The sequence below is a fragment of the Macrotis lagotis genome, chromosome 4, assembly GCF_037893015.1.
Source record: "Macrotis lagotis isolate mMagLag1 chromosome 4, bilby.v1.9.chrom.fasta, whole genome shotgun sequence".
Classification (NCBI taxonomy): domain Eukaryota; kingdom Metazoa; phylum Chordata; class Mammalia; order Peramelemorphia; family Peramelidae; genus Macrotis; species Macrotis lagotis.
Window position 1 is genome coordinate 171,508,021 of NC_133661.1, and position 27,821 is coordinate 171,535,841.

The 27,821-nt window shown below is 37.0% G+C and overlaps 1 protein-coding gene across 4 annotated transcripts in view; it reads left to right on the forward strand.

Moving 5' to 3' along the window:
- The first annotated feature begins 8,587 nt into the window (after positions 1 to 8,587).
- Positions 8,588 to 27,821, forward strand: part of MYO5A (myosin VA) — a 232,828-nt gene continuing 213,594 nt past the window's right edge. For all 4 annotated transcript variants that reach the window (XM_074234660.1, XM_074234661.1, XM_074234662.1 and 1 more), the window contains exon 1: positions 8,588 to 8,674. In XM_074234660.1, the coding sequence (XP_074090761.1) occupies positions 8,648 to 8,674 (27 nt within the window). In that variant the 5' untranslated portion in view covers positions 8,588 to 8,647. The remainder of the gene's footprint in view (positions 8,675 to 27,821) is intronic.

A 27,821-nucleotide genomic window follows, 5' to 3' on the forward strand; every position in this document is an offset into this window, starting at 1 on the left:
GTTGCCACTGACCCAGTTGCCTAACTACCTATTCCTGAATTGTTGGATTTCGGCATCAATGATGGGTCTTTCCTGTTTATCTTTCCATGTTATTTTGGACTAGAAAATTGTTTCACTCTGTCTTTTGTGGGTTTTTGTCACTCTAGAATTTGTTTAGAGTCATTATTTAAAGATATCTGAAGTGATTTGGAGGAGAGCTCAGGAGAGTTTCTGCTTTAACTCCTCTATGACTCCACCCCAACCATGCCTATTTTTTTTTCTTTTTCTTTTCATGCATATTTTTAAAAGTTGTTTTTTTTTTTTTTTGGTTCAGTTGATGATGGAGGAGAGAAGGGAGAAAGATAAAATAAGGCCTTATTAATTGAACGTAACTAAAATGAATCTTTAAAAAAGTAAGCTATTTTAATAGTGAGAATCTGAACCAGGAGAGTTGGGTGTGTCTGTGAATGGAGAGAAGGGTATTTATCTCTAAAAGACATGAAGGTAGAAATGATAAGATTTTTTTGAGGGGTTGGAAATATAGAGTGAGTGACAGTGAAATTTTTAGATTTCAGGTTAGTGAGGAGATAAGGGCCACACTAAGTTTATGAGCCTGGGAATCTGGGCAGATTGGTGGTGTGCTTGATAATAATAGGGAAGTTTGAAGGAGGAAAGGGATTGGGAGGAAAGATAATGAGTCCTATTTGGGCATCTTGTTTTGTGATGCTAACAGTCATTGAATTTGAGATGCACAAGTTGTAGTTATTGATATATAACTGTAGCTCAGTAAAGAGTGTAGGGCTGGATATATAAATATGGGAATCCTTTGCATAAAGATAGTTGCAAATGAGATCAAATGAAACAGTATAAAGCAAAAAGAAAAGAGAACTCAGTATAAAACTTGGTGACACTTAATGAGTGTGAAATGGATGAAAACCAGGAAAAGTATCTTAGAAAGGAAGATAGGAGAAGAACTGTGTTAAAAAGCTAGAGTAGACAGAGTTTCAAGGAGGAAAAGGTGATCCACAATGTCAAATGGTTCAGAGGGGTCAAGAAGGATAGGGTTTTACAAAAGGCCATTAGAGTTGTAAATGAAGAGAACGATGGTAAGTTTGGAACTTTGGAAACTGCTAGTTTCAGTCCATTGATGAGGTTGAAGTCAAATTGAAGAGAGTTTAGAAGAGAACAAGAGGAGAGTTATTATACTCAATGTAAATAGTTTTCTCAAAGTTTAGCCCTGAAAGAAAAGAGAAATCATAGGATAGTCTTTGGAATGGATCACAGATATTATTACATTCTTCTCCCTCCCCTGCTCCCAATCTACTCTTCTTCCAAATGTTTCTGTTTCTGTCAATGGCATCCATTCTTCCAGTCTCCCAGATTTGTAATTTTATTGTTATTCCCAATTCCTTGTTCTTCCTCACCATGTATCTAATTAGTTGTTAACTCTTGCCTTATGTGTCTGCACATCTCTCATATCATATCTTTTTCTCTACTCATACAGCCGCTATCTTAGTTCAAGTTCTCTTTGTTCAATTAGTTCAATGCCTACATTATTATAATGGTCATCAAACAGTTCTCTGTCTCAAAACTTTCTCCTTTCTTTTCTTTTTTTCTTTTTTTCTTTTTTGCAAGGCAATGGGATTAAGTGGCTTGTCTAAGGCCACACAGCTAGGTAATTATTAAGTGTCTGAGGCCAGATTTGAACTCAGGTACTCCTGAGGCTCCAGGGCTGGTGCCCTATCAACTGTGCCACTTAGCTGCCCCCTCAAATATGTTTCTTATAAATAAAATATTTTAGGATTTTGGTTTTTATCTATCCTGCTAATTACTTCCTTTTTATGGGAAAGTTTATCCCATTCACATTTTGTTATGTTTACTATCTCTGTATTTCCCTCCATCCTATTTCCCCCCATTTATACTTTTCTTTCTCCTTTTACCCTATTCCTCTTTATCAGTATTTTGCTTTTGACTGTCACCTCCCTCAATCTGCCCTCCCCTTCTATCAGATTTCCCCCTCCCCTTTTTGTTTCCCCTTTCCTCTGCTACTTCCTTATATGGGAAGATAAATTTCTAAATTCTTTTGGGAATTGATGTTATTTCCTCTTGGAGCTAAAACCAATGAAATTCAATCAGTGCTCACTTCTCTTCTTTCACTCTACATGTCATATGATTTACTCTATTCTGTCTCCTCCCTCTCTTCTCTCAGAACAATCCTTTTTATATTTTAATGTTTTTCTTAATATCATCACATCATAATCAACATATACCCTCTGTATAAGTATACTCCTTTTAACTGTCCTAATAGAAATACAGTTCTCAGGGACTTCATAGGCTTCCCAATTAACTCAACCTAAACAAGAATCCTTTCTCCAATAGACTCAGCAGGTTTTTGTTTTGTAATATAGATAAAACCCTCCCTGGTAACTTTAATAATCTATGACTGCCCTATTTCTTAATCAATTGCAACTATATATTAGATTTTTTTCCCCCTCAGTCTTCCTACCCCATGAGGACAGAGGTTGAAGAACAGAATCCAAGATCAAGCATTTCATGATGAAAAAGGATTGGGGAAACTGTAATATATAATGGGAACAGTACTTATTTGTAGTTCCAAGTACTTGAGTTCAAGCTTCAGATTTGTCATTTTCTAAACACATAACCTTGGACAAATATTTTACCTCTGAATTTTAGAAAATATTGGGCAATAGTGAGTTTTGTATGCTCTTGAAAGCAAAAGTCTTTACTGCCACCATGGCAATGGCTACTCATTGAACAAAAGTAGAATCATAGAATTTTATTTTGTATTTACTTTTCACCCCCCCAGATATACGCAAAAATTTCCAAAACCTTAATTCTCTCCTGTCCTCCCACCCCATTTTCTCTCATTGAGAAAGCAAGTTATTTGATATACGTTAAAAATGTGTGGTCATGGAAAAATATTAATACAATATTCATGTTGCAAAGTAAATATAAACACCCCCCCCTCCACATACACACACAAAAGAGAAACCTCAAGAAAAATAAAGTGAAAATTAAAAACAGAATGCTTCAGATTATATTCAGACACCATCAGCTCTGTCTTTGGGATGGATAGCATTCTTTATCATAAATCCTTCAGAGTTCTCTTGGGTCACAGCATTGCTGAGAGAAGGTAGGTCATTCACTGCTGATCATTCTGCAGTTTTGCTGTTACTTTGTATAAGGTACATTGTATCTGCTCATGTAAGTTGCTTTTTTGTTGTTGTTGTATTTGTGGTTTAGGTTTTTGTAAGGCAAATGGGGTTAAGTGGCTTGCCAAAGGCCACACAGCTAGGTAATTATTAAGTGTCTGAGGAGACTGGATTTGAACTCAGGGAACTCCTGACTCCAGGGCCGGTACTCTATCCACTGCACCACCTAGTTGCTCCTCATGTAAGCTTTTTACTAAGAGCATCCAGCTCATCATTTCCCCCAACAGAACAGCCTTTCATCTCAATCACTTACCATAACATGTTCAGTTATCTCCCAGCTGCTGGACATCCCCTCATATCTCCAGTTCCCCACCACCAGAAGAGAGCTGCTATAAATATTCCTATACATATAGATTGTTTTTCTTCCCATATTTCATCTCTTCTGGAATATAGGTCTAGCAGTAACACTGCTAGGCCTAAGGGTAGGCACAGTTTTATAGCCCTTTGGAAAAAAATCCAAATTGCTCTACAGAATTGTTGAATCATTTCACAACTCCTCCAACAATGTCTCGATTTCCTTACATCTCTTCCAACATTTCTCATTTTCTCCTTCTGTCCTATTAGCCAATCAAATAGGTATAAGATAGAACGTCACAATTGTTCTAACTTGCATTTTTTCCTATCAATGGTGAGGTAGGACATTTTAAAAAATATATTTAAATAGATTGCATTGGTAACCTCATCTGAAAACTATTCATATCTCTTAATCATTTATCAAATGGAGAATGGGTCTTTTTTCTTTTATAAATTTGACTCAGTTCTCTTTGTTTGAGAAATGATATCTTTATCAGAAAAATTTGTTTCAATATTTTTCCCGCAGTTACTACTGCTAGCTTTATTTCCCTCTATCCTATTCCCCCACCCCCATTTATTCTAATCTCTCTTTCCTTTCACCCTCTCCCTCCTCAAAAAGTGTATTATGTCCGAGTAACCTCTCCCATGATCTTCCCTCCCTTCTATCACCTACACCCCACCCCCTCCCCATCCTGTCCCCTTTCTCCCATCCCTTTCCCCTCCTATTTTCCTATAGGGTAAGCAAAATTTCTAAACCTAATTGTGTTTGTTATTCCCTCTCTGAGCCAATTTCTATTGAAGTAAGACTCACCCACTTCCCCTTACCTTTCCCCTCTTCCCTTAACTGCAAAAGCTTTCTTTTGCCTCTTTTATGTAAAACAATCCCCTCTCCTTTCCCCTTTCTCCCAGTACATTCCTTTCTCCCCCATTAACTCCATCTTTTTAAAAATATATTATACCTTCAGATTCAAGTCCCTCTTGTGCCTTGTCTTTATTTGCTCCTTCTACCTATTCTGTTAAATGAGAAAGTTCATATGAATTATCAATATCATCTTCCCATATTGGAATACAAATAGTTCAACATCATTAAGTCCCTCCTGATTTGCCCTTCCTGTCCACCCTCTCTATGCTTTACCTGAGTCCTATACATGAAGATAAAATATTCTGTTCAGCTCTGGTCATTTCATCAGGAAAGTTTGAAAGTTCCCTGTTTCATTGAATACCATCTTTTCTTCTGAAAGAGTGTGTTCAGTTTTGCTAGGAAGTTGCTTCTTGGTTGTAATCCAAGCTTTTTTGCTTTCCAGAATATAATATTCCAAGCCCAAAAGACCACCCCTTAGACATCATTTTTCAAGAAATAATCCAAGAGCAGTTAGGTGGCACAGTGGATAGAGCACCAGTCCTGGAGTCAGTAGGACCTGAGTTCAAATCTGGCCTCAGGCACTTAATAATTGCCTAGCTGTGTGAACTTGGGCAAGTCACTTAAAAACCCCATTGCTTTAAATAAATTTTAAAAAATGATATCTAGTCTCATTTTTTGGTAATGCTTTTCTGGTAGACCAATAATTTTTAAATGATCTCTTCTGGATCTGTTTTCCAGGTCAGTTGTTTTTCCAATGAGATATTTCATATTGTTTTTCATTCTTTTGGTTTTGTTTTATTGTTTCTTAATTTCTCACAGTCATCAGCTCAGATCAACTCACCTTAGCGCCATTCTGAAGTTTAAGGAATTATTTTCTTCAGAAAGGTTTTGTAACTCCTTTTCTATGTGGCCAAATATGCTTTTTAATGCATTCTTCTACCCACTGACCTCATGGACTGCTTTTTCCATTTGTTCCAAACTGGTTTTGGGGATTTTCTGCAGTATCTCCTTCACCAAACTACTGACTTGGTTTTCATGATGTTCCCACATTTCTCTCATTTCTCTTCCCAATTTTTCCTCTCTCTCTCCCTTATTTGATTTTCAAAATCCTTTTGAGCTCTTCCATAGCCTGAGACTAATTCATATTTTTCTTGGAGGCTTTGGATACAGAAGTTTTGACTTCATTATCTTCTGAGATGTATTTTGATCCTCCATAGGATCAAAGTAATTGCCTAGGGTTGGATTTTTTTTTTCCTCTTGTTTTCTGATTTCCCCAGTCTAAGACTTGATTTTAACTCTTTGTTAAGGTGGTGACTCTGCTTCCAGAGTAGAGGATAGGGCAGCTAGGTGGCACTGGCCCCTGGAGTCAGTTCAAATTCAGCTTCAGACATTAAATTATTGCCTTAACTGTATGACCTTGGGCAAGTCACTTAACCCCATTGCCTTGTTAAAAAAAAAACAAAATAAAACAGAGGACACATTCCCAAGATTTTGATGGTTTTTGCAACTGTTTTCAGGGATTACCCCCCCCAAAAATTTTCAATTCTTCTTAGGTCTTATGAGAAGTTATGACTGCTCTCCTGGCTTGTGCTCTGGTCTGTGGATGTCTACAAGCACTCCTTTCTATCCTGAAACTTTGCTGCAGGCAGTAAGCTCTGTTGTGCTTCTGCTCCTTTTTCTGAGACTGGGGTCCCAGACTACAACCTGGATCTGAGTATGGACAATGCAATAGAGTCCTGCCTTAGGGATGGCAAAGAGACCTCTGCAATCTCCCCCATCTTCTTTACTAGCTGTGAGCTGAGCTCTCTGGAAGTAACTCCTGGGTGGCTTCCTAGGCCTGCTCCTGGTCCCCTGGGGCTGTATCTGCACTGAATTGTGCTCTGCTCTCTCGCTGGTGCAGCAGAATTTTCCTGCTGACCTTCCCAATTTCCCTTTACAATACCTGGACTGAGAGGTCTGGAAATTGCCACTGCTGCCACACTCCCAGGGAACCACATGCTCTGCCCTCTATTCCTAGATGGCTGTGACAGTTTCCTCCAGCCTGATCTGGGCTGTACTGGGAGCCCTTGGTGTAAGAGACCCTTCCTGTGAGTTGTCTTGGGCTGGAAAATTGTTTCACTCAGTCTTTTTGTGTGTTCTGATACTCTAGAATTTGGCTAGAATCATCATTTAAAGGTATTTGGAGTGTTTGGGGGAGAGCTCCTGGGAGTTCCTGTCTTTTCTCCATCAACTTCGAATTATAAAGTTTTAGAGGTGAAAGATTCTTTTGAGAGCATTTTACAATTATAGAAAATGAGTCATGGAGAGTTGAAGTGAATTAGCCAAGGTCACACTTACAAACTGATGGCAGAACCAAGATTATTCTGGGATCTCTTGAGAGGCAGAGTATTTTAGTGAATAAAAAACTGGTCTTGAGTTAAGAGAGACCTGAGTTCAAATCTCACTTCTGGATAAGTCATTTAACCTCTTAGCTCTCTAAGAAGAAGATAAGGTACAAAGAATATGCAGACCTCTTAGCCTCATAGGCATCTAAGCTAAGAAATAGAGAAGATGCCAACCTTAACTTCTTTGGCAGCTTTCTAAGAAGGTAAATAGGAAAGATGTTGACCTCAATTGGTAGAGAAAGTGTCTGACCACATGTTTCATATATAGTGAAATGTAAGGTCTAGTTTCTTTCCCTCATTCTCATCCCCATTCTTAAAAAAAACTGATTTCTTGTAGTTTAAAGTGCAAGCAATAGCAGAGTCTGGACCCCCATTATGAGTCAGTTGTGCCTCTTCCATATTCTTCATATTCAAATTGAGTTTCTGAGCTTGGAGTGTTAGCAACAATCCCTACCACAAACAATAAACTCTAGGCAAGGATTTTACCTTTGGAGGCCTCAGTTTCCTCTTGTGTCAAATGAAAGGGGTGGACTAGATTATTTAAATATCTTATGAAAATTTTAAAATGCAGAGAGAGAAAAGATGATAATAGTAAAAATGAGATTTTAGAAGAAAGAACAGCCACAAAATAAAGGATAAAGTACATTCATTATTGGAGTGTATTTGAAGAGAGTGCTTTAGAGTTTGTAGAGAAGTCACACTAAGGTGCTCAGTGGAAAAAGATGGACATTTCAGTCGGCTTCTCTTTGATTTTTTTTTTAGTTTTTTTTTGCAAGGCAAATGGGGTTGGTTAAGTGGCTTGCCCAAGACCACACAGCTGGGTAATCATTAAGTGTCCGAGGTCACATTTGAATTCAGGTACTTTTGATTCCAGGGTCGGTGCTCTTCCACTATGCCACCTAGCCACCTCTTTCCCTTTGATTTTTGATTCCTGAGCGTTAAATATAGGTAGAAAGGTATTTCACCAAATCTGCTGGGAATCAAGTAGGAAACAAACAATCATGTGCTACTATAAGAATCTTGTTGAAAAGTCAATTTAATTTTTGAAGTTCCTGGTAGGTCATTTAGTTTCTTATGGTAGGGACTGATTTGCTCCATAACGCTCCTCTCTGAAGAATCTCTTATTTTAAAATTCCCCCGCTACTACCCCTTCCCTTCGACATGTATTCATTCAAATATCATTTATTGGTGGAGCGACGGACAGAGCACCGGCCCTGGAGTCAGGAGTACGTGGATTCAAATCCGACCTCGGACACTTAATGATTACCCAGCTGTGTGGCCCTGGCCAAGCCGCTTAACCTCATTTGCCTTGGAAAAAACCAAAAAACCCCAAGTATTTATGAAAGGCCTGCAAAGGAGTCTGGAGCCCTGGCTGGAAGCGGAAGGTACCCGGACAAAGAGAGGTTTCTGGCTTTCTCAGGGCTGAAGACCCCCCTGCCCCAGGCGGACCGGCCGCTCTTCCGGCCCCCTGGGCGGCCAGGCTCACGCAGCCTCGGCCGGACCCGCCCCCGAGATGCCCGAGAGTGCCGGGCTCGGGCGCCGCGGCAGCGCGGCCGGCGGGGGATGCTCGGGCCGCGCCCCGGCCGGTGGGCGGCAGCCTGCGCCCGGGAGCGGCGGCGCGGCTGCCGCCTCCGCCCGCTCCCACAATGCACAGGGCGGCGGCGGCGGCGCGGCGGCGCGGCGGCGGCGGCACCCAGAGCGTGCGGACAGCGGACAGCGGACAGCGCCCAGCGCCGGGGCTCCCGCCCGCGGGAGGCCGCCCGAGTCCCCGCGCCCGCTCGGCTCCCGGGAGCGGCGGCGGCCCTCGCGGGCTCCGGGCTCCGCAGAGGCGGCCACGGCCCCCGGCGTGAGGGGCATCGGCCGGGAGGCGAGGCCCGGCGGGCGGCGCCGGCACCATGGCCGCGTCCGAGCTCTACACGAAGGTAACGGCCCGGCCGGAGGCGGCATCCGCCCCGGGCAGCGGAGGGGCGGGGGCGGGGGCGGCCGGCAGGCGGGGCGGGAGCCCGGGACGGCAGGAACCGTCTTGCCCGGGGGGCGGGCGGGGCAGCGCCGCCTCCCCGGCCTCCGGGCCCGGCCCGCTCCCGAGCATCCCTTCGGCTGGAGGTCAGCCCCGCCGCGCCTCCTCCTTCCCGCCAGCTCCAGCCTGGAACCTCCCGCGGCGGCGGCCGGAGGTGGTCAGTTCTCGGCAGCCCTCGGCCTCTGTCCAGCCCCGGGCTCTGGAGGGGGCAGAAGCCAGCCCTTCCCTCCAGCAGCTTACAGTCTGACCGGGCTGACAAAGATGCCCCGCCAGGGGATGATGGCGAAGACGGGGACGCCTGTTTCCATGGGGAATCGCTTCGGCCCCTGCAGCTCCTTTCAGATGGATTTTTTTTAATAGGCTTGTGATGGAGAGCGGGCATACTCACTAAGAGACCTGAAAAAATCCAGAATAGGAGTGGGTCAGACATTGTAATTAATATTATACTTAAGCTTGCAGAGGGGCACCTGCTTAAAATTAACTTTTTTGGTATTTCCTCCGCTATTCTTTTTTTTTTTTTTAACTCAGATCAAACGTTTGCCAAACTTTTCACCTAGTATAAGAATGGGTTAGATTATGGGTATTACATTTTAGTTTATGTTTAATCTCTGTTACCAGGATGACCTCTTGTACAGATTTCTGCATTGGGTTGAACTGGATAACCTATAAGGATTTTCTATTTCTGACTGAGGTTATTGCTTCTCCCAATTTTCTTTTTTCTTTTTTTTGCAAGGCAAATGGGGTTAAGTGGCTTGCCCAAAGCCACACAGCTAGGTAATTATTAAGTGTCTGAGACCGGATTTGAACCCAGGTACTCCTGACTCCAAGGCTGTTGCTTTATCCACTAGGCCACCTAACCGCCCTTCTAGTCTTACTAGAGGATCTCTTGCTATTGAAATTTGCAACCTGGGTCTTTAATTCCCTTAATTCCTATATGTCTGGTTTCATGACCATCCACTGGGGGCAATTGCTTTTGAGCTTCCTATTTGGGTAACTATGCAGCCCTTTTTTTCTGTAACACAACTTTCAGTTTTTAAACCTTTGGTTTATTTTTTTTTTCAAGAATATTACATTACCTTTTCTAAAAAAAAAAAAGAAAAATTAAATATTTTGTTTTCCCAACTACATGCCATGATAGTTTTCAGCAATCATTTTTTTGGCAAGGTTTTGAGTTTTATATTCTTCTCTCTCTCCTTTCCTTCCCTCTTCCCCCAATCTAATATAGTAATTATGCTAAATATAGATCCATATTAATCATGTTGTGAAAGAAGAAGCTTTGGTCTTCATTTAAACTTCACAGTTCCTTCTCTGGATGGTTTTTTCCATCACAAGTCTTTTGGAATTGTCTTTGATCATTTTACTGCTGAAATGAACAAGCCCAATCATCCAAGTTATCTTCTTGAAGACTTCTAAAACTTGGTGCTTTATTTGTCTTTCTTGATTAAATGTGGTTTCTGCTTTTCAAGTTATATTTTACTTGCCACAAGTTATAATACAGAGGATCTCATTTCTTTTTAAGTTTGTTTACAACAAAGTCTTTGATGTCAACCAAAACCAATCTGTAGGTGTTGGGATAGTGAGACCAGAAAGATGAGGTGGAAAGTGTTGTTCTTTGTTGAATAGAAAACCTAGATTGTAGTCCTGCTTCTGATATCATTTATTACTGTAACTTTGAGATAGTCAATAGAATTCAATGATTATTTTATGATTCTACATTCATGTATTTATTCTTTATTTTAGTAAATACTTCCAGATTCTGAGATTTCATCCGTATGGGAACATCACTCCACCAATAAAGATCACAAACATTCTGTCTTCATGTGTTAAAATAAATTGATCACTTTGTGGTCAAACTTTTGTTGATAAGCCTTTCCTCACTAGACGGTCCTCAGACATCAGATATCCAGTTTGACTCCACCCTGACTCAAAGCTCTCCTCTTAGGTTAACCTCACCCATTTATTACTGGCATACCCTCTTAAGAGTCCACAATTATTTTTCTGCTATGATAGAACTTTGGTTCAGGGTTGTCCAACTTTTTAATTCAACTGCACTAGCATTGCCCAATAAAATTCCCCAAGGGCCAATGCAGAATTCAATACCCATTCATGAAAACAATGCAATCCTTACCACCAACTAATCACAACAAATGCTACTTGACCACAAGAATGGGCCCTGATAGTTTTAGTGTGGGACACTTCACAAACCTGGCATTATCTTCACCCAACTATGTGAATGGGTACACTGAAAATTCAGATTTTTTTTTTGCTCTTTGCAAGACTATGGGGTTCAGTGACTTGCTCAGAGTCACACAGTTAATAAGTATCAAGTATTTGAAGCAATATTTGAACTCCAGTCCTCCTGACTCCAGGACCCTGTGCTTTATCCATTGTGCCACCTAACTGCCCCAAAATTCAGATTTTAAAAGTTCCAGGACTCATTTAATAATAGCTCTAGGAGAAATAAATTCTCTCTATATAATTGTCTTGACTATTCAGTTCATCTCCTAACATTGTTCATTACAATTGAAATGGGAATTTTTCTGATGAAGAAGAAATATTAGAGAAATCCTATTTGTGCTTGCTTGACTTGACCTGTGGTTGGGGGAAATATTGTTGTTCATACCCCAACATATTCTGTGGGCTTCTGATTTCCATCCCATTGTTAGGTAGCTAAATAATCCCATTTTTGGAACTTAGAGACCTTAGTGGAATGTAAATGTCTTAAGTTGCTCCTGAATATCTAGATGGTGGGAAATACTTTAGCCCCTTCATGGCAATTAACACCTTCCTGAACATTCTACCCAGCAGGTGCTACATGTGCAGCTTCCGGATGTAAGTTCAGGCCTTGCAGATAGAAATCCCTGTTCTCACTAGCCCACGTGCTAGTTGGTAGTTGATCTTATTTCCTAACCCTTTCCCCTTCCTTCCCTTTTTTGTCTGACTGTCCAGTCTCTCTTCCCTTGGGGAATCAGCCACTCCCAATTGCCTTTGCTCATCAGACTTCTCTCTCTTGACTTTTGCTTCACCACAGTAATTCTTTTTTTATTAATCAATTCATTGTGTTCCTATTCTGTATTAAATAATCAATTTATTATGTTCCTACTATGTGCTAGGCTTTTTTTAAAAAAAGATTTTATTTATTTTGAGTTTTAAAATTTTTCCCCTAATCTTAACTCCCTCCCTGCCACCACCCACAGAAGGCAATTTGCCAGTCTTTACATTGTTTCCTGGGTGTTGGAATTCCACAAATTGAATGTGATGAGAGAGAAATCATATCCTTAATGAAGAAACATAAAGTATAAGAGATAGCAAGATCAGACAGTAAGATATCAGGTTTTTTTTTTTCCCTAAATTAAAGGTAATAGTCCTTGGTCTTTGTTTAAACTCCACAGTTCTTTCTCTGAATACAGATGGTATTCTCCATTGCAGACAGCCCCAAATTGTCCCTGATTGTTACCCTGATGGAATGAACAAGTCCATCAAGTTTGGTCATCACCCCCATGTTGCTGTTAGGGTGTACAATGTTTTTCTGGTTCTGTTCATCTTGCTCAGCATCAGTTTATGCAAATCCCTCCAGGCTTCCCTGAATTCCCATCCCTCCTGGTTTCTAATAGAACAATAGCGTTCTATGAATATATATGCACCAAAGTTTGTTAAGCCGTTCCTCAACTGAAGGACATGTACTTGATTTTCAATTCTTTGCCACCACTAACAGGGCTGCTATGAATATTTTTGTACAAGTGATGTTTTTACCCTTTTTCATCATCTCTTCAGGTATAGACCCAGTAGTGGTCTTGCTGGATCAAAGGGTACGCACATTTTTGTTGCCCTTTGGGCGTAGTTCCAGACAGCTCTCCAGAAAGGTTGAATGAGTTCATAGCTCCACCAACAATATATTAGTGTCCCAGATTTCCCACAACCCTTCCAACAGTGATCATTGTCCTTTCTGGTCATATTGACCAGTCTGAGAGGTGTGAGATGGTACCTCAGTGATGCTTTAAAATTTGCATTTTTCTAGTAAGTAATGATTTAGAACCACAGTAATTCTTAAAAGAAACCTTTTTTGTCCCTAAAATTTCTTTGGGGTCAAAGTTGGTCATTTTCATCAGGGTTTTCCAAAGTGCGATTTCATGTGGCCCCCTATGGGTTTACTAAGTGCTTTAATAAAGTAAGCCAAGCTACTGCAGAGGTATCACTAAAATGTCAAATTAAAATATATTGTCTGTTTCAATAAAAACTTTTAAAAGTAAGGTTGAACAACCCTGATTTACATGAATTCTTCCCATTCTGCACTGAATCTTTAATTGGAGATTTGACTATCTATATTCCCTCTCCATCAGCTCAACAAGAAATCAACCAAGTAAGGCATTTCAAGTAGAAACTCTGGTTTCCTGATGTACCTATCCATAGTGATCATATGAGAGAAAAATTTTACTGGTATCATTGAAATTTTGAAGGTTTTTAGTTCTTATATCCATTTTCATGATTTCATGCATTTAAAAATATTCAACTTTATATTGTGAATTCAGAAGCCTTCTAATATGTGCATTATATTAATCCTAGATTCGAAAAACTTTTAGCCTATTATAAAATTCATTTGAAACTCAGTCCACACTGACTACCTTCGCCTAAATACCTTGTGTTAAAGCAAATTAAAAAGTCAAATAAATATTTGACTACATTTTGGGGTTTGAGCCTTAGTGGATGATTGAACTTTATGCTTGGTATTCAGTTTTATTATGCTTTTGACCTTCTTTGAGTCTCCAGTGTTATAAATAGACCACTGTTTCTTCAGCTGCAGGCAGTTAGAAAAGAAGTGATATTAGTGTTAGTATGTGACTGTGGAAATATTAGGAAGATTTCCAGAAATAAATGCTTAATAAATAGCAATTTTCTAATTGTACAGAACTAGGAAATATGGAGATGATGGACAGGGATTACAGGAAAGGAAGCAATATGCTATTATAAGAAATTGAGATGATGATTATGTATCAATTTTTGCATTAAACTATTTAAATTAGTGGATTTAGAAGTGAGGAATCTTTTCTAATAGAGGGAAACCATCAAAGGCAGAAAGGAATAGTTTCTATTTTCTGTGATTTGCAATTTATGCGTAGGTCAAATCATATTATAGTGAATGGTAGAACACCATCCAATTTCTCTTGATGAACCAGAATGCTTTTTTTTGTGGCTAAAATGATTAAAACAAACTTTCTGTTTTGGAAACCTTTTTTCTACAAATAAAGAAAATAACTGATGAAATAAATATTTAGGTTGGCAGTATGCAAACAAACTTTTGTCAAAACATTATATTTGGAAAAAATATTTTCCAATGTAAACTGTCAAGTTGGAGAATTTCTCACCTTTTCCTTATGCTAACCTTCTTTACTTATGCATTTGATTTCATCCCTTTAAATTTTAGGATGAACTATGGTACTTACAATAATTTGAGGTAGAAACTAGTATCACTATTCCCCTTTTATAGATGAAGAAATTGAGACCCAGGAATTAAATGACTTAGATGGCTTAAGTAGAATTCAGTGTTCTTGGTTTATCCTTGTCTGTTTTTTAAAGATGAACAGATATCACTATATGAAATAAATCTATTCAAGCTTTTTCCCCAATTGCCATCTGATTTTTTTTTTTTTTAGTCTTCTGAGTGGGTGACTTTTATCTCTTATCACTTGCTAATTCACTCCCTCCCTTATCACCCTGGAGTCAGGTTTATATTCCCTCATTCTATTGAAACTACTCTCTGAGGTCCCCAGCAACCTCCTCTATTTGATACAATTTGATTGTTATCAATCAAAAAATATTATTGTGCCTACATTGTTTAAAACAGTGGGGATACAAAGACAAAAATTAAAACAGTCCTTTCCCTGTTACAATAGGTGTGAGTACTATCTGATTATACATTGTTTGTATGCTGTTGTTCTTGTTTCTCAAAAAAACTTAACATCAGGGAAGTATGACATAACTAGTGACTTGGATTTAAATGAATGTGCAAAGTCGTTACCCTATCCTGTGGAATTACCTTGGCCTTTTTTAAGCTAAGGTCTTTTAACAGGTCTCAGATTGTTTGAGGCTACGCCCATTCTGTGATTAAGAGTGGTTAGAAAGAAATGAAGCAAAGAATGGCCTCTTTGAATAGTCCAAAAAAAAAAAATCTTGGAGAGGAAGACCCTCAAAATTTCTAACATAAACAGAAGCACAATTGTTATTTACTTGGAAAGCCTGAGTGATTTGGGTTCCTTAAATCCTCAAGGTATCTTGCCAGGTTTCAGTCATTAACATTTACCATCCTTTGGGCAGAGTACCTCCAAGTAAGGGAGGAAAGAAAGATGCAAACAGCTGTTACACAACTAATGAGCTGTGAGGCAGTTCCAACTACTATATTGAATGTTACTTGTCCTTAATTTCTCGAAGAAGACCATGGCTATGTATTTAATATTATATTTAGGAATCTTAACCAAAGAACAATCCAATCTTGTTTTGTATGTTAATTCTCCAGCATAACCTTCTCAAACTTAGGTTCATTAAGCTACTATCAGGTGTAAGCAATGCAGTGTGCTGGAAAGATATAGAAAATTTTAAAATATGATCCTGCCCTCATGGAGCTTAAGTGAGATGAGACATATATAGATAGAAAATAAATTAGATCAAAACAAGGTAAAAAGGGGAATACAAAGTACTATGAACTCAAATGATTGAGAGTCATTTTAGTCTAGGCTAAGCAGAGTGAACTTCTTATAGTTAGCTTTTGAAATGAGCCTTTAAGTACAATAGGAGACCATTTCAGGCAAAGGGAACTACACAAAGACAAAGGTGGTGGGATGTGTTCTGTACATCAAGTATTCCACTTTGCAGCATAAGGATAGTATACTGTGGGAGTAGTATATGTTTGGAGTGGTAGGTTCAAATTAGATTCTAGATGTTCTTAACTGCCATGAAAAGGATGGTAGTGGGAACTGCTAATTCTCATCTTCCTCCCTCCCTTTCTTCACTCTGAAATTGACTCTATGGTTTAGAAGACTAATCTGGCAGCAGTATATAAAACGGAGTGGGAAGAGGCTGGACACAAAGATGCTTATTAAAAAGTTTCTTAAGTTTAAGGAAAGAGTTAATGATTGAATTACAGTAAGACTGTTCTGGCAGTGATAATTAGGAGCACAAAAGAGAAATGTTGCTAACCATAACTCCAACCACACTTTCACAAAACACCCTTCTTTTCTGTTAAAAACTAAGAGAAAGAGGGATAGAAAGCCTTGAAACAAATTAGTTTGCAAAAGCAAATCTACACTAGCCATGTCCAAAAATGTATGTTTCCTACTGCACTTTGTTAGAAGGTGGGTAACATTTTTTTATCCATCTGGAAACTTGGTTGGTCATTGCAGTGATCCAAGTTCTTTCATCCTTCAAAGCTCAGATAACTTCCTATCTTCTCTCTGCTATCTTGACTTCTGTTTATGTGCTTTTTTATAGGCCCATGCTATGCATGTACCCCAAAAATGTCATTGATTTTAAAAAAGTTCTCCTATACACCAAAATATTTATAATGGAATCTTTTGTTTTAGCAAAGGGGAAACCAAATACATGTCTATTGATTAGAAAATGACCAAATAAATTATGATTCATAAGGTATTATAATATTACTGTGTTGTAAGAAATGATGACTATAATACTGAGAAGTAATGAAAGATTTATATGAATTGATACAAAATGAGCATTCAAGAAAATAATATATAAAATGACAACAGTGAAAACGGAAAGAGCAACCACAAAACATAAAAAATGAATGTGCAAAGTTGAATGAATATGACAAGTTAAAAAAACAAAAGCTATTTATACAAATTTATATCTTATTCCACTAACAGTTTATTCCTACTCAACTCACAACCTTCCCTCTCCTCACCATAGAATTAATGTTTACAAGGTAAATTATTCTTAGTTATGAATTTGTGTATTTTATCTTTTGGAATATTTATTCCAAGATCTTTTTGTCCATAGTTTGCAATATTTTTTTCCTTTGATATAGAAGTTTGCAAATTTTACTCTGGCATTCCTGGGACTTTTTCTTTTTGGTTCCTTTCAGATAATCAGTGAGTGGATTCTTTCCATTTTCTCTTTTTCTTTTGGTTCTAATAGACAATTTTCATTTATGATTTCTTGAAATGTACTTTTTATCTTTTTTAAAACAGTCATGATTTTTAAGAAGTTTGATTTTAGAATCATTACTCCTTTATCTGTTTTTTATTAGCTAACTTACATTTTCTTCTATTCTCTCCCTACCAGTCTTTTGCTTCTATTCTAATATTTCTTGCTGTCTTATGGAATCTTTGATTTATTTTAGTTTTCAGAGATTCCATTTCTTTACTACATTCTCTTACAATATACTTTTACTCCAGATTCTTTTTTTTTTTTAAAGGTTTTTGCAAGGCAACCGGGGTTAAGTGGCTTGCCCAAGGCCACACAGCTAGGTAATTATTAAGTGTCTGAGATCGGATTTGAACCCAGATACTCCTGACTCCAAGGCCGGTGCTTTATCCACTGTGCCACCTAGCTGCCCCCAGATTCTTTTTTTCAAAAGCTTTTCATTTTTTTTTAAGTCTCATGTTTTTTCTTATAGGAATGCTTGCCCTTGTAGAAAAAAACCATATTTTTCTTTGAGTCCTTGCTTGCATTTGTAACAGAGTTATTAATTTTGGGGGATCTCTAGATTTGTAAAATTTTTTTCTTTATACTGTTGATTTTTTAAAATTTACTCATCTTTCCAGCTTTAGTTGCTGAATTAGGGCTTTATACCAAGTCTTATCCAATGTTGTGCTTTTGAGTAGGATAATGGCTTAACTTGACCTTGCCCTAGGTCCTCTCTACTTCTTTGAGCTAGGCCCCTCTAGATCTTTGAAGTTCAGAGTTCTGGATATTTAAGGTCCTCTCAGGTGTCTAAGGCAGAGTAATAAGGATTTCAGAGCCTTTCTGCACCTGGGGTGTCCTAATCTGAGTACTGTAGTACTTAAATTGCTGTCTGTTGACTTCAGGGACTTTCAAGGTTCTAATCCTAAAGTTTTCTCACCTTTCTAGTGCTTTCTCAGAAATCTCCTCTCATGTTTCTTCTGGAGCCTTGAATGCTTTTCTTGTGTCTGTGACTGTCCTGAGGCTAGAATGCCTTCTGCTACTAATGTTGGCCCCATTTCCTATTACCCATGAACTCCTGATTGATATTTTGTTCATTTTGGGGGTGGAAGAAATTATTTACTGAAGTTTGTCATTCAATTTCTTATTATTGGATCTGGTGTGAACTTCAGGATTTTTTCTGGAGTACCTAGGTATATAGGAGCTAATTGGGCTGCCTCTATTCAGGCAACTATATTGGCCAAGAGTTCCTACATATTTTATACAGGGAATTTATGTTCAGGTGTGGATTATGCTAGATAACCTATGAAGTTTCTTCCAAAACCAAAATTTTGCAATTCATTACATTATGATATTTACTGTGAATGCAAAAGAAAGCTAGAAAGTCTGATGTGATAACAGTAGCAATGGAGAAGAAGAGACTAAGTATTTTAAGATGACTGACTCCAGTGATTTGGGAAATAGGAATTTAAGTCTTCTTACTTGAGAACATTTACTGATTCTTCAGGCTTGGAAATTTAAACAGCTATGCTAGTTATCCATTGCTTTGGGAATTTTGGAGCTAGAAGAGAACTTAAGAAAACTGCAGACAGCTTAAAGCAGAAGGTACTTAATTTGTATTGTGAATGCTATTCCTGCCTCCTTTAAGTGTTGTTAAATATAATTTTCTTAGGCTAAACTGAAATAACAAAGTTAGTTTTATAAATGAAGTTTTATTCTCTAGGATCTTACCAATAACCCATGGGGGATGGCATCCTTACAAATGCCAACATATAATAAAATGAATAATCAATATTTATAGAATTTAAACAAAGAACCATAAAATTTTGGTGGCCAACCAATTAGCTTAACTTTTGTGCATAAAGGTGTCATTGATTACTTTATGATTCTCTAACCCATCCCCAAGGTCTATTCCATGGCAGAACTGTCAGAGATCCAATTAGCAAGGAATACTGTTTCCTCTTCAGACTTGAAATTTTATTTTGTTTTAGATATGATATAGACAAATAAAACTTTGGAATTCTCCGGGTCTCCTTTGTTAGATAACCAGAGTAGTATCTTGCCTTTAAAGGCTGGCCTCTTTAATTGCTTTTTTTTTTTTTAAACAGCTGAGGAGAGGCAATTAGGGAGAGTAAGCTGTTTTACACAGCTAGAGCTTGCTTTCAGATTTATAACAGTAAAGAGAGAGACCTTGTGGAGGGCAGAGGACAATAGTGTTGTGATAAGTTCTGTTTATTGACCTAATGATTGATTGATAAAAGTTCTAATTGATTGTTAACTATTTGTCCCAGGATAACTTTTATTCTCTGATTTTTATGCTTGAGTCTTATTGGAGAGGAGAAAGAAAGAGATGTTCTCTTTTATTTTACTGTTCTTAAAGTTTCTTTTTCTAATCTCTATTATGTAATTTTGAGAACACATGATCCTTTCAGAGAAATCTTGGATTTACATGTCTCCTTTTCAGCCAGTTCCTGATACAAGTATTAAATAAGTAATTCACATTTATGTGATTATAAAATCCTATGTTATCTTATTTGACCTTTATTCTTGTTACCCTCCTTTTATAGATAAAGAAACTGATTCTCAATAAAGTTTGATGTTTGCTCAAGATTACACATTAGTAGAGTTGGACTGAAACCCCAGGTCTTTGCTTTTAAACCAAGTATATTTTCCATTATATTATGATGATAATAGGTATTATTGTTAACATAAACACAACCAAAATAGGATAGGAATAAAAAATATTGCTGCTATAGTTAACCTCAGTCTACCTGTAGTCTGTTGGACAAATTTGCCCCCAGTAGATGTTCCAAATTGCTTATCCCTCATCCAAGAACTTATCCTTTCTCTGCCTCCCTTGTAGTACTTGTAGTAGCAAGTGGATACAGTTGAAAGACCTGCTTCTTTGAAAATATGGCTGAGTGTTGAATTTTGTCCCATTAATGTAACAGTTGCTTATGGCAGTTAGTAGGATTAACCTTGCATAGAAGGGATGGGCATGAAGTCTCTTATTAAAATTAGATTCACCTTTCTTTGAGGAGGTTAAGCTATAAGACTATGAGGACTGATTCTTTGAGTAGTTAGAATCAAGTATCTGGATACTTACTGTTATTTCACCCATTTTTTCCTTGATATCCTTGGCTTATGACCACAAAACTTGTGAATTTTAACTCCTTATGAGCTAAAGCTGCTCTATGATCCATTTTATCATTTATCATTCCCTTCCCCCAATCTGCATTGTGTATGATGTCAGCCTCAAAGCTACTGAGAGCTCTGCTTCCCTTTGTGCTGAGACAGGTTAAACTTTGCAGAAACTCATCCTTAGTGTTTCTATGCCCCTGGCTGTCTTGACTCTCTTTTCCAAACCCTTTCCCTCTTAATTCTTAAGTAGCAACTATCAACATTAAACTTCTCATAAATTAAGCACTCTTCAGTCAAGCTGAACTAGCCTTCCTTCTATTTCTTACATATGCCATTCCATCTCCTGTGTCTGCCTTTGCCCTAACTCCCTCTTTACCCTTCTCCTATTAGAATATAAGCTCCTTGAGGGCATTGACTATTTTTTTTTAGCTTTATAACCTTTGTACCTACTAGCATAAAGTGTTTAAGCATAAATATATTTAGTAAATGCCTGTGGATTAATCTGTCAAACCATCATTTTTTCCTCCTTCACTTTTTTTGTCAATTGGAAAGAACACTGACTACAATTAAAGGATCTAGGTTCAAATCCAACCTTTGACACCACCTATATAACTTTGAGTAATCTCCCTGGACCTTAGTTTCCTCTTTTATAAAATGAGATGAGGTCAATGATCTTTAAGATACCTCCCAGCTCTAGATTTACTATTCTATAATGTAGGTAATGCAGTTTTGTTTTACTTTTTGTTTTACTTTGTGGTCACATACCATACTTCTTGTATTTTATCTTCTGAGGAAGAAGAGAATGTAATATATAAACTTTCAAGAGTATCATGCACTTTAAAGGGTGTTGCAAAGGCAGTATTCCAATATATTGCTCTGGTCATTAAGATGAAAGAAGTGCTTTTACAGGATATGGTATACAGTTCTTATTAGAAATGGAAGACAATAGAGAATCCAGAGGAGAATTGTACTTTACTTGGTTACTTTTTTCCACAATAATTACACAAGATTCATTTGCTTAGAAAAATTCTCCAGATCATATAAATGCCTTTTCCATATTTCATGATAGAGACCTGAAGGTGACAGAATTTTAATAAATTTGTTTTTGTTTTTGATTTTTATTATGAAATATCCATTTGTCTTTGATTCATTTTGGAGATATCTGTAATTTATCTAAATCTTTTTTGTCCCCAGTATATTCTAGCTGTTTCTAGCTTGAATCACTACTATAATAAATAGTCTGTTCATATTAAGAGAATATTCTTATTCAGTTTTAGAATTAAATAGCTCTGTGAGCTATCACTTCCCTTTACTTTTCCCTAACTTTCTGTGGTTCTCTCCTCATTTACCTCTCTCCCCCTGCAAATTCATGTATGTGTGTGTAACTATATGTTTGTGTGTGTGTATACAGACATTTTCACATAATTACATATAATTATATAAAATTCCACTGCTTCACTTTTCACCTGATTTCCTTTCCCTCTCTTTCTACCTAAATATTATACTCCACCTTGCTGTATCCACCTTTATTTTCTTTCCTTTACCTGCCCTTTCTGTCCACATTCAAATCCTAAATCCTATTTTTCCCTTGTACCTGTCTTTCCTTGATTCATTGCTGTTTGTTCTAGTGTGCCTCTCTATAGCCAAATATAAGCTATGGGAGAAATTAAAAAAGCCTGAAATTAAATTATATATATATATATATATATATATATATATATATGTATATATGTATTATAGTAAAAAATGCACTGATATAGTAGCATTTTTAACTAAAGGAATTTTAAGGTAAAAATAGGACAAAAGAAAACATGCATATTCTTTCAAACTGAATTTTGCATTGTCATTGATTTTTCTTGGAAGTACTTACTAATATGTGAATGTATTTAATAAACTAATTTACTTGAAAGTAGGGACTGTCCAATTTCTCAATATCTGCACTGTTGCTTTAGCTGCTTGTATTCAACCACTCCCGGGATCTGACAGTCACAGCAGGAAGAAACATTGCATGATACAGCATTACTCAGAATTTGGTCAAGCAATCAAACTGAAGTTGAAAAATTGTAGCATCACAAAATGTCAGCTGACCAGACCTTCCCTTTTTTAACTGTTGTTTTCCGTTTTGTCACAATACCTCAAGTATTCTTGAGATCAAATGGTTTTCAATTGGTTTATGGTATATGTGTTTGTGTTTGTGTGTATGTTAATTATATATCATTTAATTAGAACAGCCCACAGAGTTGGAGCAGAACTTTCTTACTACAAAATCAAGAATTCTGTCACAAAGACTTTGAGTACAAAGAATGATAGAACCCTCTGGACTTTATTTTCACAGTTTTTACTTACTCATAACCTTCTCTCCTTGTGTGTGTTGTGTGTAGAAAGAGAATTAGAAAATCTTTTAAAAAAGGTATTGAATAAATACTGAACTACAGGTTTTGTTATTGGTATAGTCCTTCTTTTATACCAGAAGACCCCTTGGCAGGCTTGATATTTATTCACTTTTGGCAGTTATTTTCTTCTTTAAAAAAAAAAAGTCATACTCTTTGTGGACTCTATTAGGGCTAATATGACCATATGTTCCATTTTTTTGAGATTGTGCCTACTGCTCTGTGCCCTTTCTAGTATTTTAAAGAATCCTTTGCTATTATGTTCCAATATGTTCCCTTTGGAAATAGGAAGTATTTACCATGTTAGGACAGTGTTTTCCAAGTGGTGGTTATTTCTTACCACTTTCCACTTCACTTAGATGTGAGGGAATCTATACTAATCATAATGAGTGAATGATGAGGAATAAAAAGACAAAATATTTGTGAAACTAATTTTTTTGGATATATAGATAATAAAATTTGAATTAAATTTCCTGGAAATAAATTATTTCTAAATAAATAAAAATTCTTACAAATGTACTTATAGCTATCTAATTAAATTATGTGCCATTTATCCAAAATGATTAGGGAACCTAGATTCTGAGAGTTATCACATAGGAATTTTCTTTTCTTAGACTCAGCTTTTGCAGTGTGTATAGCATGGGTTTCTTTACTGTCTGTCTGTTACTTTTCAGTCTTTTTGGTGGGATATCTTGCTTGCCCTGCACTCTGAACTGTATGATTACTCCTCTATTCTGGGCTCACTTCCTTTTATTCACCCTTTCTTTTATCTGGACTGTCCTTCTTAATGACTTCAATTCCCATGAGTTCAATTATCATCTCTGTGCAGATGATCTTTCAATATAGAAGCGTGGCATAGAGTAGGTACCTAATAAATACTTGTTCCCCTTATGATTTTGAAAGTTTCTTTTTATGGTTCCTTATAAGCACTCAAAATAGTTTAAATGTGTGATTGCTTGAGTATATACCATAGATGCTTTTCTGTAATTTAGCCTTATAAGGTTGAAACAACTTTCCCCCAAATTATGTCCTTTTTTTTTGAAAATAACTTTATCATTTTTATCAGGTTTTTGAAGTTTTTTTATTTGTCCTCATTCAAAATACACTTAGGTGGATAGAGCATTGGCACTGGAGCCTGGATCCTATATTCATATATGATCTCAGACATTTGACACTTACTATAGCTGTGTGACCTTGGACAAGTCATTTAATTCTGATTGCCTCTCATCCAGGGCTATCTCCAGTTATTCTGATTCATATCTGGCCACTGCATCCAGATGGCTCAGAGGAGAAAGTGAGGCTGGTGACTTAGCACAGCACTTCCTCACTCAAATCCAATTCATGTGCGTGTCATGGCATCACTTCCCTGATGTCAAGGTCTTCTTTGAGAACAAAAGACAACCATTTCTATAATTTAGATGCCTTTGGGGGGCTGGCATCCACCCACTCTTATTTTTACTTTTTTATGTTATCAGGGAATTAGAAAACACTTTCTAGAATCCTGGGTATTTGGGGGATGCCAGGAAATAGGCAGATTTCTGTTATTTGAACAGGGGTGGTAGATGAATAACACAGAGTATTTGAGAGTTGGGAGGGACCTGACAGTACATAGAATTCAACTCATAAATGAAAGAAATCCCTACTATAGCATATTCTACAAAGTGTTATGAATAAAATTGAGTTTAGCAATGATAAATGTGGAGTGTGTTAATGTCATGGGGAAATTAGTGGACACATAGTATTGAATTTCTTGGCATGAGAAAGTCATGAGAAGAGCATTTGATGAGAGATTCAGAGAAGAGGTTGTGTGGTATGGAGCAGTGCCATGTTTTCTTGACCACAGGTCTTTCCTTCTTGGATGGTTATTGTGATGACTGTATGAGAAGTGTTCTTTACATTACTGGTCTGAGTTGTGAGTCTTTTCTTATGTAGACTATATAAGAATAAATAATTATGATGCTATTCTGATAATAGCTCATATTTATATGGTGCTTTAAGATTGGCAAAGTGCTTTGCAAACATGCTCCTTTGATCCTTACAACATTCTTTAAGAGTTAGGTGATACTCTTTCTATTTTGCAGATAAGAAATTGAATATCTTAAAGATTAGATACCTTGCCAGGTTCACACAGGTTGAGGTAAGATTGTTTGGGTGGGATTATTATTGCTTGTTCAGTTAAAACAGTTGACTTGTTTCTGCTTACTGCCTTTGGAATTTGGTGTGGGGATGGGGATGAAGTTGGATGATTTTACACTTATTCTTATTTACTTTAAAGATCCATAAGTGTATTGGTGTGCATGTTTTTTCTGTTCCTATGAATTATCACTCTGTTGCACCTTAATAGAGGTGGCTTAATGAATTACTATGTCCAGAAAAGTTGATCACCTGGTAGCTAACCTGATGAACCTTTCCAAATTTAGTTAGGTCAGGGTTGGATAGCTATAATCATTTCCAAGTCACACCTGTAACTCTTTTTCAGCTTATTAAGGCCTGCCAGAACTTTTGTTCCACTGACATAGCCTTTGAGAAACTTAGGATCATCTCCATGCTGTGGTAGATATATGCCAATAGACATAAACTCTATTTTACGACATTCAGGAAATGCAAAAGGAAATGGGCCAGGCATGTAATGAAAGAATCCATGGAATATTAGAAGATCTCTAGGAAGGCTTCCAGGATAGAGGCTTGTTATTTTATGGAGGAGGGAGATTGGAATGTATAAAATGAGAAATATTGGATGGATCCATTCTGCTCTGTCAGGAGACTCCACATAGATGAGTTTACTGATTTATTGAAATGTGTCTTATCTATCTGTATCTATATGTATCTCCCTAATCTCATTTAAGTCCTTGAACTTGAATATTTGGAAATGACAAAATTCACTCAGGAATAAGCTCTTAATTGAAATTTTGTATATATTTGTATATTTGTATGTGTTTCCTCAGATAGAATGTGAGTCTCTGTGGGGTAGGTACTATTTCATTTTTACCTAGATAATAATAATGAGTTATTTGAATAATGAGTTATCTGTACAATAAACCAATATTTTGAACTAATTATGGGGAACTATCTTTAGAAAAAATGTAGTTTTATCATTTTGTAGGAGTATGCAATATTTTTTCCAAGGTGCTGATTAAATAAATAGGTAGAACATTTATAGGTAGCATCTATTGACAGATAAAGCCTTATATATGCATATCAGATTCATAAATCTGATATCTAGTTCTCGAATTATGTTTTTTTTTAATCACTTTTAATTGTTGCAGAAGCATCATGGAGTAGTGAAAAGAGAGCCAGTTTCAGAGCCAGGAAGACCTAGCTACAGTTCTGCTTCTGGCTGCATGATTCTGGCCAAGTCATTTCCCTCTCTGTACTTTAAGCTCTCTCTAAGACTAGCAACTTCAGAAAAGGTACAGAACTGTAGTGATAAAGTTCCCTGTCCTGCCTCTTATGTAATAGTATATCTAGAGCCCAATAGATCTAGATACAGAGTTCTTTAAATCAGTTTGTTCTCAGACAAGTTAAGCATCCATTTACTCCCCTCTAACTGTCCATGTTCATGCTGTTAGTCTACTTAATCTTTTTTTTTTGTTAAAAGTAAAGTTCAGTGTTGACAATATTAAGATGTTATAGATTAGCAATGAATGAAGTTCAAATTAATTAGTTTTCACTGTAATGATCTAAATATTGTCATTACATATCATTTTGCAGGATGCACTGCAACTGCAGTTTAAAACTTGCTTTGTTTTGAAGCTTTAGTTTCTTTTTATTTCTATTTAACTGATTGTAAGTTTGAAACTACATTTTGAATTTATTTAAAACTTAAAGAATCTATATTAATATAATCTAATATCCCAGTGTCATCATGATGAATGGTGCTTTTTAGTTATTTTACTTCCTTAAATTGTCAGTTGTCCTTTTTCATTGCTGTAGCATAATGACATCAACTGCAGCTGGAGCTTGAAGTAAAAGTGCCATGTCAATTAATTCCAGTGAAACAAAAACTGCCTCAAATAATTAATGACAGAATTGTCTTTTTAAGAGTTTAGTTTTTTAAAAGAGACTAGAGAAAGAAAATGGCATAGATTGTTCAGTTGAGACCTCAGCTATTTATCCATCTTACTGTCCTGTTAAGATGGTTCTGTTAGCAGGCTGAATCAGTCAGCAGATGTGATTTCTTTCTTTCATATTGAAGCTGTTCATTTGCTTACTGTGGAATAATCTAACAGTAATCAATATATGGTGTATTTCATACAATTTGACCCACAACCTCCTTGTTTTTTGTTTTAGTTTGATTTCAGGTAGGATTCCAGGTGATTTTGTTTGGTTCAAAATTTGGGGGGCTGAAACGTTTCATTTTTCCTTAGGAGTAGTGAGTAGGAGATTGAATCTGGATTCAAATTCTGACTCTACTAGTTATGTGACCTTGTGTAAATGTGACCATAGCTTCTCTGAACCTGTTTCCCCCATCTGTAAAATGAAGGCATTTTCCTAGATGAACTTTGAAGGTCTTCACTTCAGTCTTTTTTTAAAATAATTTTTGCTCCCAAAACCTCTGTCTCTGGCTATTAACACCATCCTCTACCATTGGGAGAAGACAGAGGAATTTGATATTATTTCCTGTCATTATTTAACATTTAATTTCTTCTAGAACTTTATAATCATTTGAAGTCAGGGAAGAGTGTCTTATAGCCATTGTTTAGTTGAATTGAATATTTGTATTTCTTTTGATATAGTACAATGTTTTAGGCTATAGAAGGGAGTTTTACTTTAAAAAAATTGAATGAAATTGCCTAAATGACTAGAGTTGGGACTTGAAACTCGGTTTTCTGAACCCTAGTTCATGCCACACAGTTGTAAACCTCAATGCAAAGGTTTTTCCTTTAATACTATGCTGCCTCCTGTGCACATTCATAGGTCCTCCCTATACTGATTTATATATGTAGAATAATATCTTAAGTATAATCCAGTTACTTAATTTTCAAATAAAACTGTTTAAATACAGTTTTAGTTATTTTTTAAATTTATAGTTTTGCACTGCTTTTTTCATGAAAAGGGGAAGCGGAGAATATGGAAGTTGTTCCTGTAAGAGACCACAAGACACCCAGTTTGGACTCTATTCATTTTTTTTTTAAACTTTAGTATTCCTGGAAGTGTTTTACAGTTTGACTCAATACTACTTTCTAACTTCTTTTGGCCTCTTTTTAAATCTTTCTCTTGGTTCTTCCAGGTCCTTGCCATTATTAATCCTAGAAGCTCAAGTAAGTAATTGTAATGGTTTCAATAGTCAGCAGCACCAGGAAGTTAGGCCTTGGGAAGTTAGAAAATGGAGTGATAGTGAAAAAATGAGAGACAGCAAAAAAAAAAAGTCATATATAAAGGGTAAAT